The 14,761-nt window shown below is 43.1% G+C and overlaps 1 protein-coding gene across 1 annotated transcript in view; it reads right to left on the bottom strand.

The window, feature by feature from the left end:
• Positions 1-394: 394 nt before the first annotated feature.
• The window catches only part of VPS26B (VPS26 retromer complex component B), a 45,455-nt gene continuing 31,088 nt past the window's right edge, over positions 395-14,761 (bottom strand). Inside the window, exons 5-6 of the mRNA XM_075603375.1 lie at positions 7,016-7,158; positions 395-2,624 (exon numbers count right to left, since the gene is read on the bottom strand). Of these exons, the coding sequence (XP_075459490.1) occupies positions 2,487-2,624; positions 7,016-7,158 (281 nt within the window). The 3' untranslated portion in view covers positions 395-2,486. The remainder of the gene's footprint in view (positions 2,625-7,015; positions 7,159-14,761) is intronic.

The following is a 14,761-nucleotide window of genomic DNA, read 5'->3' as shown; positions in this document are numbered from 1 at the left end:
AAGTTCACGCAAAAAAATAAAATAAAACACACACTAGATTGTGTCTACCGATGAAGTTGTGAAAATGCGATGAAGTTGTGAAAATGACACACTGTCAACAACCACCAAACATATCACTCGCAACGCCGTTTTTGCGAATATTTACGTTTTTACACAAGTTAGTGATTTCTTTAGTAAAATTTAACAAGGTTTGCACTAAATCGCAAAAAGTACCAATTTTGGGAAAAAAGCTTTCAAACAAAACGTTCAAGTTGTTGCACATCCCTAACTGGAGCATACAGTATTTACGTACTTTCAAATATATTCACATATTCTGTAATTGTGACAACCAACAAAGCGGATAGGTTATGAGAAGTAGAAGGTCCTGTGAAATGATTTCAGAACGTTCAGGTCATTTTGGTGAGGCAGTATTTTTTTTTTAATCGGAGACTAATAAAACCAATGTAAAATAGACAGTTAAAACACATTGAAATAATAGACATGAAAACACTGCAGCTTCAATGGAATAGTCTGAAGTCCAAACATGATCTCAACAGAAGGAATACGGTCACCTATAAAGTATTTAAAGGTATTAACATTTTATAGGACTACCAACATACAGTGCTTTGTAAATCTTGATGCAGGCACTATGCATCCCTGCTCCAAAGAGCTAACAATCTAATTTTGCTATCTGAGGCACAGACCTGTTGCTTAAAAGGTGCAGTCTCTCTTACAAATGTATACATCACTTGCCACCTACTAAATATTTCCTTTCTTCACCTAAGGCTGCGTCCATAGTAGAACGCGCTAGCTTCCGCGTTCCTCCGCGACCCGGCGCCACGCGGGAAATACAAACTTGTTTGTATTGCGAAGCGCCGGTCTCCCTGTCGTGCATGTGCACGCGCTAGCGGATGCATTGGCGTGATGGTGTTTGTTTCGGCGCGAGCTACGTGTCTCGCGCCGTATCCTGCACTATGGACGCAGCCTACGTGGTTATCCTTTTTATAGAATTCAAATACTGCGGTACTGCCGGCATATTGTATGTTGATACATTTGCAGCTGCCAAACCGCTGATGCTAAAAAAGGTTTTGTTTTGGGGGTGTTTAAAAAAATGTTTTGAAACGATTGGCCAAGACAATGGCCATCTTTACCAGAAGTCACACCAATATATTACTGAGCGTAGCTTCACCACTATGAAGTACAAGCCACTCACTTCTGCACTCCGGAGAACCAGGTGCATGGAATAATGGTTTGAGAATACAGAATTTATATACCATGAGCAAGAGTGAACATACCTCTATATGCCACAGACCCCAGTGCTGGAGAAAAGAAATCTTTGAATGTTGCACAAATTAAGGACGACACATAGCTGCTGGCCAGACACTTGCATCATTTCTATGTTGGTCCTACTAACGTATTACAGCTAACAACAGACCAGGTTTTCTGGAGGACCACAAGAGACCCCAGTGCGTAACAGGGTTTTCTTGTACGGTGAGCCCCACTGGTAAAGGATAAAATAAAGAGGATTTCTCGTGTGTGTGTGTGATTAACCCATGATTTATGTTCAACACTGTCCGTGCTGGCAGAGGTCCCACTAACATGGCAATGGAATGGAGTAATACTATTATTTCACCAAGAGGAACCATAAGCGTAATAGTTACAAATAGCAACAAAGGACTCTTAGTTTCAAGGTACTTACATTTTACACTTTTCTATCTACAGTTGTGGCATGGCTTTTTTTTTTAAATTAATGACACCACCATCCTACATTTTTCCTTGGTCTAAAATTCAGTATATTTCTAGGTGAATTCTTCAGGCATTTGTGACATTTCTCCAATCTAAAAGGGAGAAGTGCAGATAAACACTCTACAGTAAAGAACATATTTAAATCATAAACCAGGTGCCCTAGTAACAAGGTCTCGACTGCCGACATCTCACTCTCCACCCAAGGACAGGGGACATGCCACGCAGTATAATGCTGCTCCTGACTTTGGTATAGAATAGCAGCATTTTACAAGGGGCAGAATCTTAGAACGGGCAGGACAGACTCGTCACTGGCACCGAGATCCCAACAGCACCTACAACTGCACCCTTAAAAAGTACAGGGCACTTCTCATAGTTACTTCATGTTTACACTAACTTCTAAGACTGACTTTTGCAGTGCTATTTATTCCCCCGTCACCTCTGTGACACGCTTGGGCTTTAATGGCAGATGAGCCTGTGATATTAACAAGGCAATGATAGCATAAAAAGTATAAACTTAATGTAAAGGGGTGAATACCCCTCTCTTTTCCCCATTTCACTGAATGTCAAATAGCAGCTAAAAGAGATGGATTTGCCCCGCCAGTGACCGAGGCTGGATTAATCCCTCAACGCTTTGACCCACGGAGTGTCCGTGCTGAGGTTGTTGCACAGGTGGGGGAAAGGTGGGGTTGGAGAGGATCAGTCTCTGTGTATGCGTTCAATAGAGAACTGGGCAGTTGCAGGACAGGGCGTCACTCGTCCTCCTATTCCCCTGCAGCAGCTCCGCTGTGCTGTGCTCTGCTCTCCACGTGACTCGTCCCCTCAAATCGCTGAGAGGCGATGGCAGCTTGGTGGGACATGCTCTTCCTCACAATGTCCCCTTTACGCCATAACACCACCTCCTGTAAAATGAGAGAAGTGCATGGTGTCAGGGCTGTGTTTGGCAACAATACCCTGTGACCTTGAACCCCACAGCCTGTATCAGATCATGCTCACTTGTGCATTAGAGGGATTTTTGTCATTATTATTTAGGCATGTATGCACCGGCTGTTGTCCCTACACATCCCCATAATGCGGAGAGCTGGCAGCGGAGAAACTCTGAAGTGGAGGGCTAATGCCACACTATTTATTATCGTGCTTCCCACCACAATGAACAGTAAAACTAACCATCTCAAGCGCCGTGTGTGTTACCATCTTATCTCAGATGTGTTGTAGGTAATAGAGCAATAATTTCATCTATGAAAAATTAACAAGGGTTGAGCTTTGAAACCTCACAGGTCACTTGAAGTGTCTACATGTGAAACACAGATTTTGAAAGCTTTGTGCAATATAGATATATATATATTTTTATGAAGCACTCCATTAGTAGGTGTCAGAATATGACAAGTCTATCAGTCCAGTTATTAGAACTTTGAACTACCATCTCTGTCGATAAAGTAGCACTGAATGAGTCATAATGGTCTCGTAGGATTTCGTTTGTAATGCAGTTAACATGTATAATATTTTGCAATTACAGGTACTTGCTTTAACATTTTTGCAATATACATGTTGTGTGAATGTGAATATAAAAGACCTGATTAACTGCAACTGTGATGAATGCCTGTGGTGATTCTCCTGCCTTGGCTGATTGTAGACTAGCTGCAGTACATTCATTGTAGGGATGAGAAGTGTAAAACCAGCCATTTCTCATCACATTTAGAAGCTTCAGATTTCTGGGGTGGGAAGTAATGGGGAGCAGTATTTTTAACCATTGTTCTACACAAGGTAAAACATGTCTCATTCTCACTTTTCAAATTATTGTAATCAAGACTACAATATATACATATCCATAAATATTACGTTAAATTCAGTTAATCTTATCCTTTCTGAATATTGTCCTCCGGTTAGAGTAACATCGCTTGTTTCTATCTAGGTTTGCTTAAAGGCTAAAAATACAACAGCAAAACATTAAACAGCACATTAAAGTCTCCATAACATCCAAGATCTAAATATTAATGTGCATGGGCAGTGTGTGTGTGTTTGTATACACACACACACACACGCTGTACCTGGGACAATATACGCCTATCAAGGATATCTGAAAACTATTTGTTTTCACTTCTCCCTGTAATGCCTTCCCGTCTCGTTACTCTTCTCCCACCTTACTCTCGCCTCAAATCATGCCCTGCTCCTCTTTGCACTCCCTGTCTTACTGTGTTTGCTCCTCTCTGCACACTACACTCCCACCTACTCATCTGTTTCCTCCTCTCCTTGCTGTCTACTTCCTCCTCTCACTACTCACCTTGCTGTCTCTCCTCCCCGCTCTGCATTCCCTCCTGCCCGATGTGTACACTGCTCTACATTCCCTCGTCATCCTTCTGTATTCTCCTCTCCTTGCCGTCTCCTCCCTCCTCCCTCCTCCATCATGCCTTGCTCCTCTTTGCAATCCCTGCTCGTGTCTGCCCCCCACCCCCATGTGCACACTACACTCCCTCTCCTACTTCTCTTATCTGTCTCCTCCTCTCCTTGCAATTTCCACTGCGATCAAAACCCCCTCGCCCAGTGTTTCCTGGGTGAACAAGGGGCCGCTCAGTCTACCACAGAGGGGTATACAGTTAGGTCCGGAAATAATTGGACATTGATGCAAGTTTTGTTATTTCGGCTGTGTACCAAAAGAAATTTAAGTTACAGTTAAATTATTAATATGGGCTTAAGGTGCAGTCTATCAGCTTTAATTTGCGGGTATTCACATCCAAATTGGAGGAAGGGTTTAGGAATTACATCTCTTTAATATGTAGCCCCCTCTTTTTCATGGGACCAAAAGTAATTGGACAATTGACTCAAAAGCTGTTTGATGGACAGGTGTGGGCTATTCCTTCATTATTTCAGCATCAATTAAGCAGGTAAAGGTCTGGAGTTGATTCCAGGTGTGGCATTCGCATTTGAAAGCTGTTGCTGTGAACCCAAAACATGCGGACAAAGGAGCTCTCAATGCAAGTGAAACAGGGCATCCTTAGGCTGTAAAAAAAAGAAAATCCACCAGAGAGATAGCAGGAAATAAGGAGCGGCCAAATCACCAGTTTGGTACATTCTGAGAAAAAAAGAACGCACTGGTGAGCTCTGAAACACAAAAAGGCCTGAACGTCCACGGAAGACAACAGTGGTCGATGATCGTAGGATCCTTTCCATGGTAAAGAAAAACCCCTTCACAACATCCAGCCAAGTGAAGAACACGCTCCAGGAGGTAGGCATATCATTATCCAAGTCTACCATAAAGAGAAGACTTCACGAGAGCAAATACAGAGGGTTCACCACAAGGTGCAAACCATTCATAAGCCTCGAGAATAGAAAGGCCAGATTAGACTTTGCCAAACAATATCTAAAAAAGCCAGCCCAGTTCTCGAACAGCATTCTTTGGACAGATGAAACTAAGATCAACCTGTACCAGAATGATGGGAAGAAAAAAGTATGAAGAAGGCTTGGAACGGCTCATGATACGAAGCATACCACATCATCATCTGAAACACAGTGGAGGCAGTTTGATGACATGGGCATGCATGGCTTACAATGGCACTGGGTCACTAGTGTTTATTGATGATGTGACAGAAGACAGAAGCAGCCGGATGAATTCTGAATTGTATAGGGATATATTGTCTGCTAAGATTTAGCCAAATTCAGCGAAGTTGATTGGACCGCGCTTCACTTTAAAGATGGATAATGACTCAAAACATACTGCGAAAGCAACCCAGGAGTTTTTTAAGGCAAAGAAGTGGAATATTCTGCAATGGCCGAGTCAATCACCTGATCTCAACTCGATCGAGCATGCACTTCACTTGCTGAAGACAAAACTTAAGGCAGAAGACCCACGAACAAACAACAACTGAAGACAGCTGCAGTAAAGACCTGGCAAAGCATTACAAAGGAGGAAACCCAGCGTTTGGGGATGTCCATGCGTTCCAGACTTCAAGCAGTCATTGCCTGCAAAGGATTCTCGCCAAAGTATTAAAAATGAACATTTTATTTATGATTCTGTTAATTTGTTCAATTATATTTGAGCCCCTGAAATAAGGGGACTGTGTATGAAAATGGTTGCAATTCCTAAACGTTTCATATGATATTTTTGTTCAACCCCTTGAATTAAAGCTGAAAGTCTGCACTTCTATTGCATCTCGATTGTTTCATTTAAAATCCATTGTGGTGGCGTACTGAGCCAAAATAATGAAAATTGTGTCAGTGTCCAATTATTTATTTCCGGACCAGTTGTTGGGAAGGTGAGAAGAAGAAATGTGGATAGAAGGAGAGTGGGGAAGTTGTAGAGAACAGAAAAGTTTACAAAGGAGTGAGTAAACAGCACTGACAGCAATTTAAAGAATCCTCGAGCCGAATCTTTAAAAATCGATAAGCAACTTAGCCAAATCACTTGTCAGTGTACAGATTGCATTGATGCACATATTGGTGGGAAAAAACAAAACTGCTGCTTTAAGATGTTGCAGTCAATGTGCAATCTCATTACACAGGATGTGCAGTCACATTGGCTGTCCCTGGGTGAGTGACAGTCCGATCAGCCTATCACAGTGGGGTAGGGATGTGCAATCTCACTGGCTGCGCCTGGGTGAGCGACAGGCCCCTCAGCCTATCACAGAGGGATATGCAGTCATCCTTAGAGAAATATACTATATTGATAAACTGAGCTAGGCGTGACGTGGTTGGCGATATGGAAATGTTTGCGAACCCCTGAGGGATCTAACAACTGATCATCATGAAGGGCAACAGCAAAAGGAAAGTGAATGCCCTAGCTGCAGCTTGCAATAATCCATGTCCGGTAAAGTGTGGCTGTCTGGCGGTCTGCAACTAGGACCTCCCACTGAGAAGCAAAAAGACTTCTATGGAGCCAGGACGAATAATAGAGGAGATCAAACCCTTTTACTTTTTTTTCCTCCAAAAGAAAAATACTTGGAAATCCACTCCGGTTTCAATCCGCTTCGTTGTATACCAGGTTTCAAAACCGCATGATTTACCGACAAGAAATATATGAATGGAGACAAAAAGGGGAGAAAAGAACCTCTGACTACCACGATTTGCCTCCTGCATCTTGCACAGGAACGTAAACAGACGGGGCTATTTTGCATGACTGGCGGGGATATTTTAATGTTTCTCATGATATAATTCACGGAAAGGCAAGATACACACATATTGCACTTGAGTTATGCGATATATGACCAAGTAGTGTGTCGCTTTTGCTATTTTTTTTGCTCTTGCAATAGTAGCAGTATTGGATGGGTCAAAAATTGGGTCCACTCTCTCCCTCCCTCACCTGCTGTTTAAAGTAGCGCCTCTCCTCCTCATCGATGAGCACCAGGTTGAGGTAATAGCGCACGCTGAACTTCTTGTTGATGTCTCGCATGGTTGGCGTCAGCTCGTACCCGGCCAGGAAAAGCCGGATCGGTATGGACTCCCCTGTACGAATAGGAGAAAGATCATGACACAAAAGGACTAACGCCCCACACTGACTTTAATATACAAGGCACACAAGGTTAACATATTGCTATGGTCTACATTCAAATCCAAACATACAGACCAATTGTTTGGAACCACTTCTGATTTCACTATACAGAGTATAGAGCTTATAGGGGTCCATGTTAAAATGGATGAGAAGCAAAATGTGACTGTGTGTACATTGCATGTCATGACCCAGAATCCCTGGCTGCAGCAGATTGCACTGTATACTAGGAGATAAGGGTGAAAAGCAGGGCTGCAGACCTGTCTGAGACATGAATCCGCTCACAAGTGAAATGTTTATTTACTATACCGAGTAAAATATTTGATAATCTCCATTATAATACTTTTTGGGATTATAAGAGCAATCATTACCAACGCTGGCGGAGCAATATTCCTTCGGGGCAATTCAGACATATACGCAGAACTTGCCTGACCAATACGGAGTTTCAATCTCAATCTCTTGTACTGAAACAAACATGTCGCAAATGTTTTCTTTGTGTCATTAATTGAACCAGCTCACATTAGGAATAGAGATATGAATAGACTATCAATATCGATCGATACAATTTTTTGGTAGATTATAAGTAAACTCATAACTCAAGCGGATTTTAAATCCATTTATTTTATTACCAAGTTCAACAACGCAGCTTCCAAATCAGATCTAGTATGGGTAAACATAGGGGCATTTTGTTACGCAATGTATGTATGTCTTTATTTATATAGCCAGTCACTTGATAAAGAACTGATTGAAGTTCGAAACGTTGTGTGTGCCACTAAGAGAATAAATTCTTTTTTGCAAATCCGAAGTGCCCTGGATCCTCTACTTACTTACATGTATCCTGAGAAAACACCAGACAGGTTTTTTCCTGAACCACGGAGCACCGGTACTTTAAACGCAAGTATATTGCTAACATTATAGCATTTAAGGTGTGCAAGACTAAAACCTCTGACTTTATTTATATAGCGCCATTAACGTACATAGCAGTAATACACGTAACAATCAGATAAATTACAAATAACTCATAATGGGAAGAAGCGCTTCAGACATGAAAGAAACATTTATGAAAAGGAGTCCCTGCTCCGAAGAGCTTACAATCTAATCGTAGGTAGGAAGAACGTACAGAGACAGTAGAAGGGCGTTCTGGTAAGTGCGTCTGCAAGGTTTATGTATGAGATGTAAAGTATCAGCGGAGCTACGTGTATGCTTCGTTAAGTAGGTGTATTTTAAGGTGGGTCTTAAAGGTGGATAGAGGGTGCTAGTTGGATATTGCTACATTGCAAGTAGCCTCTGTTGCTTGCGCAATAATTTTATTCATAAACGTACTTCACCATATTGGTATCTTTCTCATTTACAGGTACATCTCGTTGTGGAACTCGAATATAGGACTTGTTCACGTATTTATCCTTCAGGTGTTGTATATCCATGCACCTGTGTCTCTGATTTGCGCCTTTTGTTATAATAAATGATCTTGCTCCCAGTTCATTAAAAGGCTTAAGCAAGTCTGAGATCTACAGGGGGTCGGAGCGGACAGTGGATCCCCCAACCCATAAATATATGCAAAAGTGGTCCGCGGACTTAAACCTGACAATTGACACAGATGACTGGAAGGATGTTTGGGAATCGGCAACTAAAACCTCTATTTGTACAGTCACCAAAGAAAACATATACAAAATCCTATTCCAGTGGTACCTGACCCCGACTAGGCTGAGCCAGATCTTCCCTGGCACACCTGATCTGTGCTGGAGGGGATGTGGTCAAAAGGGAGACATGGCCCACATTTGGTGGTCATGTCCAGAGATTTAGGTCCATGATTCAAAAGTTAATACATGAGACCACGGGACTAAAGATCCCCTTAGACCCTCTGACCTTCATGCTCAGTAAATCTATTGAAAACATCCCCACGTCAATGGGCAGACTGATCTCCTCGATCCTCACAGCCGCCAGATGCTCGGCCACAGCGGCTTGGAAGCAAATAAAAGCCCCAACTAGAGGCACAGTTGTTAAAAGGATCAACACTGTTATGACTATGGAGGGACTCACAGCGATGCTCCATAAAAAACTGCCGCAGTTCCACAAAACGTGGGACCCGTGGCTGGAGTCCCGACTGCCGGGGCTGGCCTCAAGGGCACAGTTATCGCAGACAGGCTGCTCAGGGAAGCCTACGATGTAATGGAGAAAGGGAATAAACCGGAAACGTGAAGGACATAGGTGGGATGTTAATACAATATATACTGTAATGTAACTGTAATGCTTCACTTTCCTGTCAGCAGTAGCTAATTATGTTGGGGGCAGATGTATGTCTTTGTAATTCAGCCTCTTCAAATGTTTGCTCCAAGGACAGCTGTATTGCTCCATTGTTACAACAAAAAATAAACCCAAAAACTTTTCTTCAATGCTGCAGTCTTTAACCTTCTGTGCAGAAGGAGAGATGTCTGTATAACCCCTGATGCGTTTCGTGGTTCTTACCACTTTTTCACATGGCCCTCCTGAAGAAGTGGTAAGAACCACAAAATGCACGAGAAGTCGCTTAAGGGTAACTTCTTCCATCTATTGGTTAAGAGTCTAGGGCCCCCACCCCTCCCACCTCTCCATCCCTGTCTGTCCGTCGTCGTCCCCCCCTTCTCTATATGTTAAAATGTTCAAATGTTTATTGGAAACTCTCTGTCCCAATTTCGGTCACGTGCACATGACAACTCTGTATCCTTGGTTATATTTTTCCAATTAAAAAAAAAAAAAAAAGGATTAAGCAAAAAAAAAAAAAAAAAAAAAACACACACTGCAAACGGGATTGCAATTGGTTATCCACAAAAACATTAGGTTATTTTAAATGCAGAAGCAATCAATGCATTACTTGCGACAATATGGAGAATAAAAAGGATAATTTGACATCTAATTCTACAGGTCAAAGGTTTAAAAGAGTTTTATCAATTGTAACTCTAGTTGTGTTACTTACAGGTTAGAATGCAGTTGTGGACTAGAGTACATTGGACTAGAACGCAAAATCTGTTTTCAGGGACACACATGCAACAGTGATAGGGATTTGGGGCAATACAGTGTTTCGAGATATTTCAGTTTGATCTAAAACAGAGATCCAAAATGCTTAAAGGTATTAGGAATAGAAAGGATTGAGATTGATGCAAAAAAACAAAAAGGACTATAGTTTTAACAAATAATGCCAGCAAGAGACCTTCTGGATTATTAAAATGGAATACTCTTTTTCCAGGTCGTCTCAATAAAAGTATAGATTTGGCAGCCTTTACATAATGTGGCAGATGCATAAGATGCACTATTTCCCAGTAAGGCCTCGGCCATGTTACTTGCTTGCTGGCGGAGGCGCGCTCCCGCTCAGCACTGAGCCTCTACAGTCGCAATGAGAGCGGCTTTAGTAGGGGCTCGCCTACGCTTCCGCAAGCGCGCGGAAGCGCAGGTCTTACCAGAATTTTACATTTCCCCGCTTGCCGGCGCGCAGGGCCGGTCACGTGAGCGGTTCGCCCAATGAGGGCGAACCAGCTCCGTGACGTCACTGGCCCGCCCCCTGACGGCGCGCAGGGAAAGCAACCGCAAGGCGAGGGAAAGCACCCGCTTTCCCTGAGCCTCAGCACGCCAGCAGGGAGCCTGGCCGAGGCCTTAGAGGTAATACTATACCCTTTGGTCTACAAGTGTTGTTAGAGAGGCAATCCATGCCAGTTTTTTATTTTTATACAGGATTGAAGCAGGAGGTCTCCGGAGCTGAACCCCATTAATTTCAGCTCCAGGACTCCCTGCTTCCGGATATAATTACCTCCATGGTGGGTGCTGGTAGCCACTCCAGAACTTACATTATGGCTGATTTTCATTGCTCTTTGTTATTTATCACTTGGAACATCATTTAGCTAGCATGGAAAGCATACAAACTCTTTACGCTGTTGGGAAACAGTTTGGTTTCCACACTGATGACAGACCTTTTGGTGTGGTTTAGAAGGTATTTAAGTTTAAGGTTTCACTTTATGCCGAGTTGTTTCCTCTTGAAACAGGCTCCACTGGGAGACCAAAACGTTGAGGAATAAACAACCAAGTTTATAGCAAATATGGAGTGCCTGTCTTGTTGAGTCGTGTGTGTGTGTGTATATGCAGGTGTGTGTATATGCAGGTGTGTGTGCGCGTGTATTAGATATTCTTAGATACGCCTATAATAATAATGGTGTATGATAAATAGACTCTTAACCAATAGATGGAAGAAGTTACCCTTAAGCGACTTCTCGTGCATTTTGTGGTTCTTACCACTTCTTCAGGAGGGCCATGTGAAAAAGTGGTAAGAACCACGAAACGCATCAGGGGTTATACAGACATCTCTCCTTCTGCACAGAAGGTAAAAGACTGCAGCATTGAAGAAAAGTTTTTGGGTTTATTTTTTGTTGTAACAATGGAGCAATACAGCTGTCCTTGGAGCAAACATTTGAAGAGGCTGAATTACAAAGACATACATCTGCCCCCAACATAATTAGCTACTGCTGACAGGAAAGTGAAGCATTACAGTTACATTACAGTATATATTGAAATAAACATCCCACCTAAGTCCTTCACGTTTCCGGTTTATTCCCTTTCCCCATTACATCGTAGGCTTCCCTGAGCAGCCTGTCTGCGATGACTATGCCCTTGAGTACACATTACAAACAGATAGCACTACACTATTGAACATGCAGATGAAAAATAAATATATTAAAATATTAAGGGGGAAAAAAAGCCCCTACCTCCGGAATCACAAGGAGAAAGAAAAGTATATTTATTATATACTTTATCTGTATACTATTTCAATGCTACATTTTCTAAGGGTATTCTGCGCCTTTAAAAAGGTACAATCCCACACAGCCAGACAAAAACAACCCTGTAAGAATGGAATTGGCTGCACTAAGATATTTAAACAGGAGTCGGCTGTTTTGTGCACTTGGAAGTTAATTAGTGCTTTTCTTAGGGGCCTCTAAATGAGTATGTTAATCAAGTGTTACCTCTACCCTTATCCCAGCTTGTCCTTATGAGAGGCGGTAAAGATAAAGGGGAGAGGGAGAGATGGGGCTGTTGGCTGTGCAAGCCCTTTCCGAACAACGGGACAGGCAAACCAGAGTAGCCAGAGGAAATCCAACTACCGGCAAAATATATATTTAACCCTTTGAGTGCTAGAACCCACGATGCAGTAGAGAGTGGTGAAATTGTCACCAAAATGCAAATACGCAGCAAATTTGCAGATTTGTTTCAGACAGGAAAATCTGTGGAGCAGTCTCAGAATGGGCCCATTTGATTACAAATCCATTTGCGGATTCTAGAAAAGGCTGTAAAAAACAATTCGCCCAGAGCTCTCGCTCCAGCAAAACCCATATTTCAGGGTCGGAAACCTTGAGCAAATTGTGGGAATTTTGTGAATTTAAAATAATGAGCGGATTTAGGAGACTCGGCACATATTTTTGCATCAAATGTGCCAGCGGATCAGATTTTGACAATCTCTAGTAGTAGCTACGTCCTGGGGGCACGGTAAGGCAGCGGTGCGCACAGTGTTTGAGCTGCGCCCCCGTGTGCCAGCACCCTCTCCTGTGACCCCGCATCAAATGATGTCACAGCGTCATATGACACACGATATCATGACGACGCGTCACGCCACATGATCCCGCTGCGTCATTTGATGTCGCGTTGTCATGGCGACATGACAAGAAGCCGGCTGAATCCTGGCAAGTTGAGGTTGCAGAGGCCTTGCGCTGTCCCCCGGCAATTCATCTAAATGCGTCTGAGCAAAAGCGCGAGGCCTCTTTAAATCGATGCACCCCCCAGTTTGCGCACTCCTTCTCTAAGGGTTAAAGATATGTATAGGTGTCAGATTCGGCCAAAAAAAAGGCCCCACGCAGACACAGAGGTGGGACTAGGTGTTTGTGCGTTCAGGGCAAGTTTCTCCTACTACGTCCCCTCCCCAGCACACATCCACACTGATACAGCACACATCCACACTGATACAGCACACATACACACTGATACAGCACACATACACACTGATACAGCACACATCCACACTGATACAGCACACATACACACTGATACAGCACACATACACACTGATACAGCACACATACACACTGATACAGCACACATACACACTGATACAGCACACATACACACTGATACAGCACACATACACACTGATACAGCACACATACACACTGATACAGCACACATACACACTGATACAGCACACATACACACTGATACAGCACACATACACACTGATACAGCACACTGACAGACAGCACACATACACACTGATACAGCACACATACACACTGATACAGCACACATACACACTGATACAGCACACATACACACTGATACAGCACACATACACTGATACAGCACACATACACACTGATACAGCACACATACACACTGATACAGCACACATACACACTGATACAGCACACATACACACTGATACAGCACACATACACACTGATACAGCACACATACACACTGATACAGCACACTGACAGACAGCACACATACACACTGATACAGCACACATACACACTGATACAGCACACATACACTGATACAGCACACATACACACTGATACAGCACACATACACACTGATACAGTACACATACACACTGATACAGCACACATACACTGATACAGCACACATACACACTGATACAGCACACATACACACTGATACAGCACACATACACTGATACAGCACACATACACACTGATACAGCACACATCCACACTGATACAGCACACATACACACTGATACAGCACACATACACACTGATACAGCACACATACACTGATACAGCACACATACACACTGATACAGCACACATACACACTGATACAGCACACATACACACTGATACAGCACACATACACACTGATACAGCACACATACACACTGATACAGCACACATACACACTGATACAGCACACTGACAGACAGCACACATACACACTGATACAGCACACTGACAGACAGCACACATACACACTGATACAGCACACTGACAGACAACACACATACACACTGATACAGCACACATACACACTGATACAGCACACTCACAGACAGCACACATACACACTGATACAGCACACATACACACTGATACAGCACACTGACAGATAGCACACATACACACTGATACAGCACACTTATACAGCACACATACACACTGATACAGCACACTGACAGGCAGCACACATACACACGGATACAGCACACCGACAGACAGCACACATACACACTGATACAGCACACTGACAGACAGCACACATACACACTGATACAGCACACTGACAGACAGCACACATACACACTGATACAGCACACTGACAGACAGCACACGTACACACTGATACAGCACACATACACACTGATACAGCACACATACACACTGATACAGCACACTGACAGACAGCACACATACACACTGATACAGCACACTGACAGACAGCACACATACACACTGATACAGCACACTGACAGACAGCACACATACACACTGATACAGCACCCCGACAGACAGCACACATACACAC

This window comes from Ascaphus truei, chromosome 6 (assembly GCF_040206685.1).
Source record: "Ascaphus truei isolate aAscTru1 chromosome 6, aAscTru1.hap1, whole genome shotgun sequence".
Classification (NCBI taxonomy): Eukaryota; Metazoa; Chordata; class Amphibia; order Anura; family Ascaphidae; genus Ascaphus; species Ascaphus truei.
Note: the sequence above shows the minus strand (reverse complement) of the source record. Positions and strands in the feature narration are given on the sequence as shown.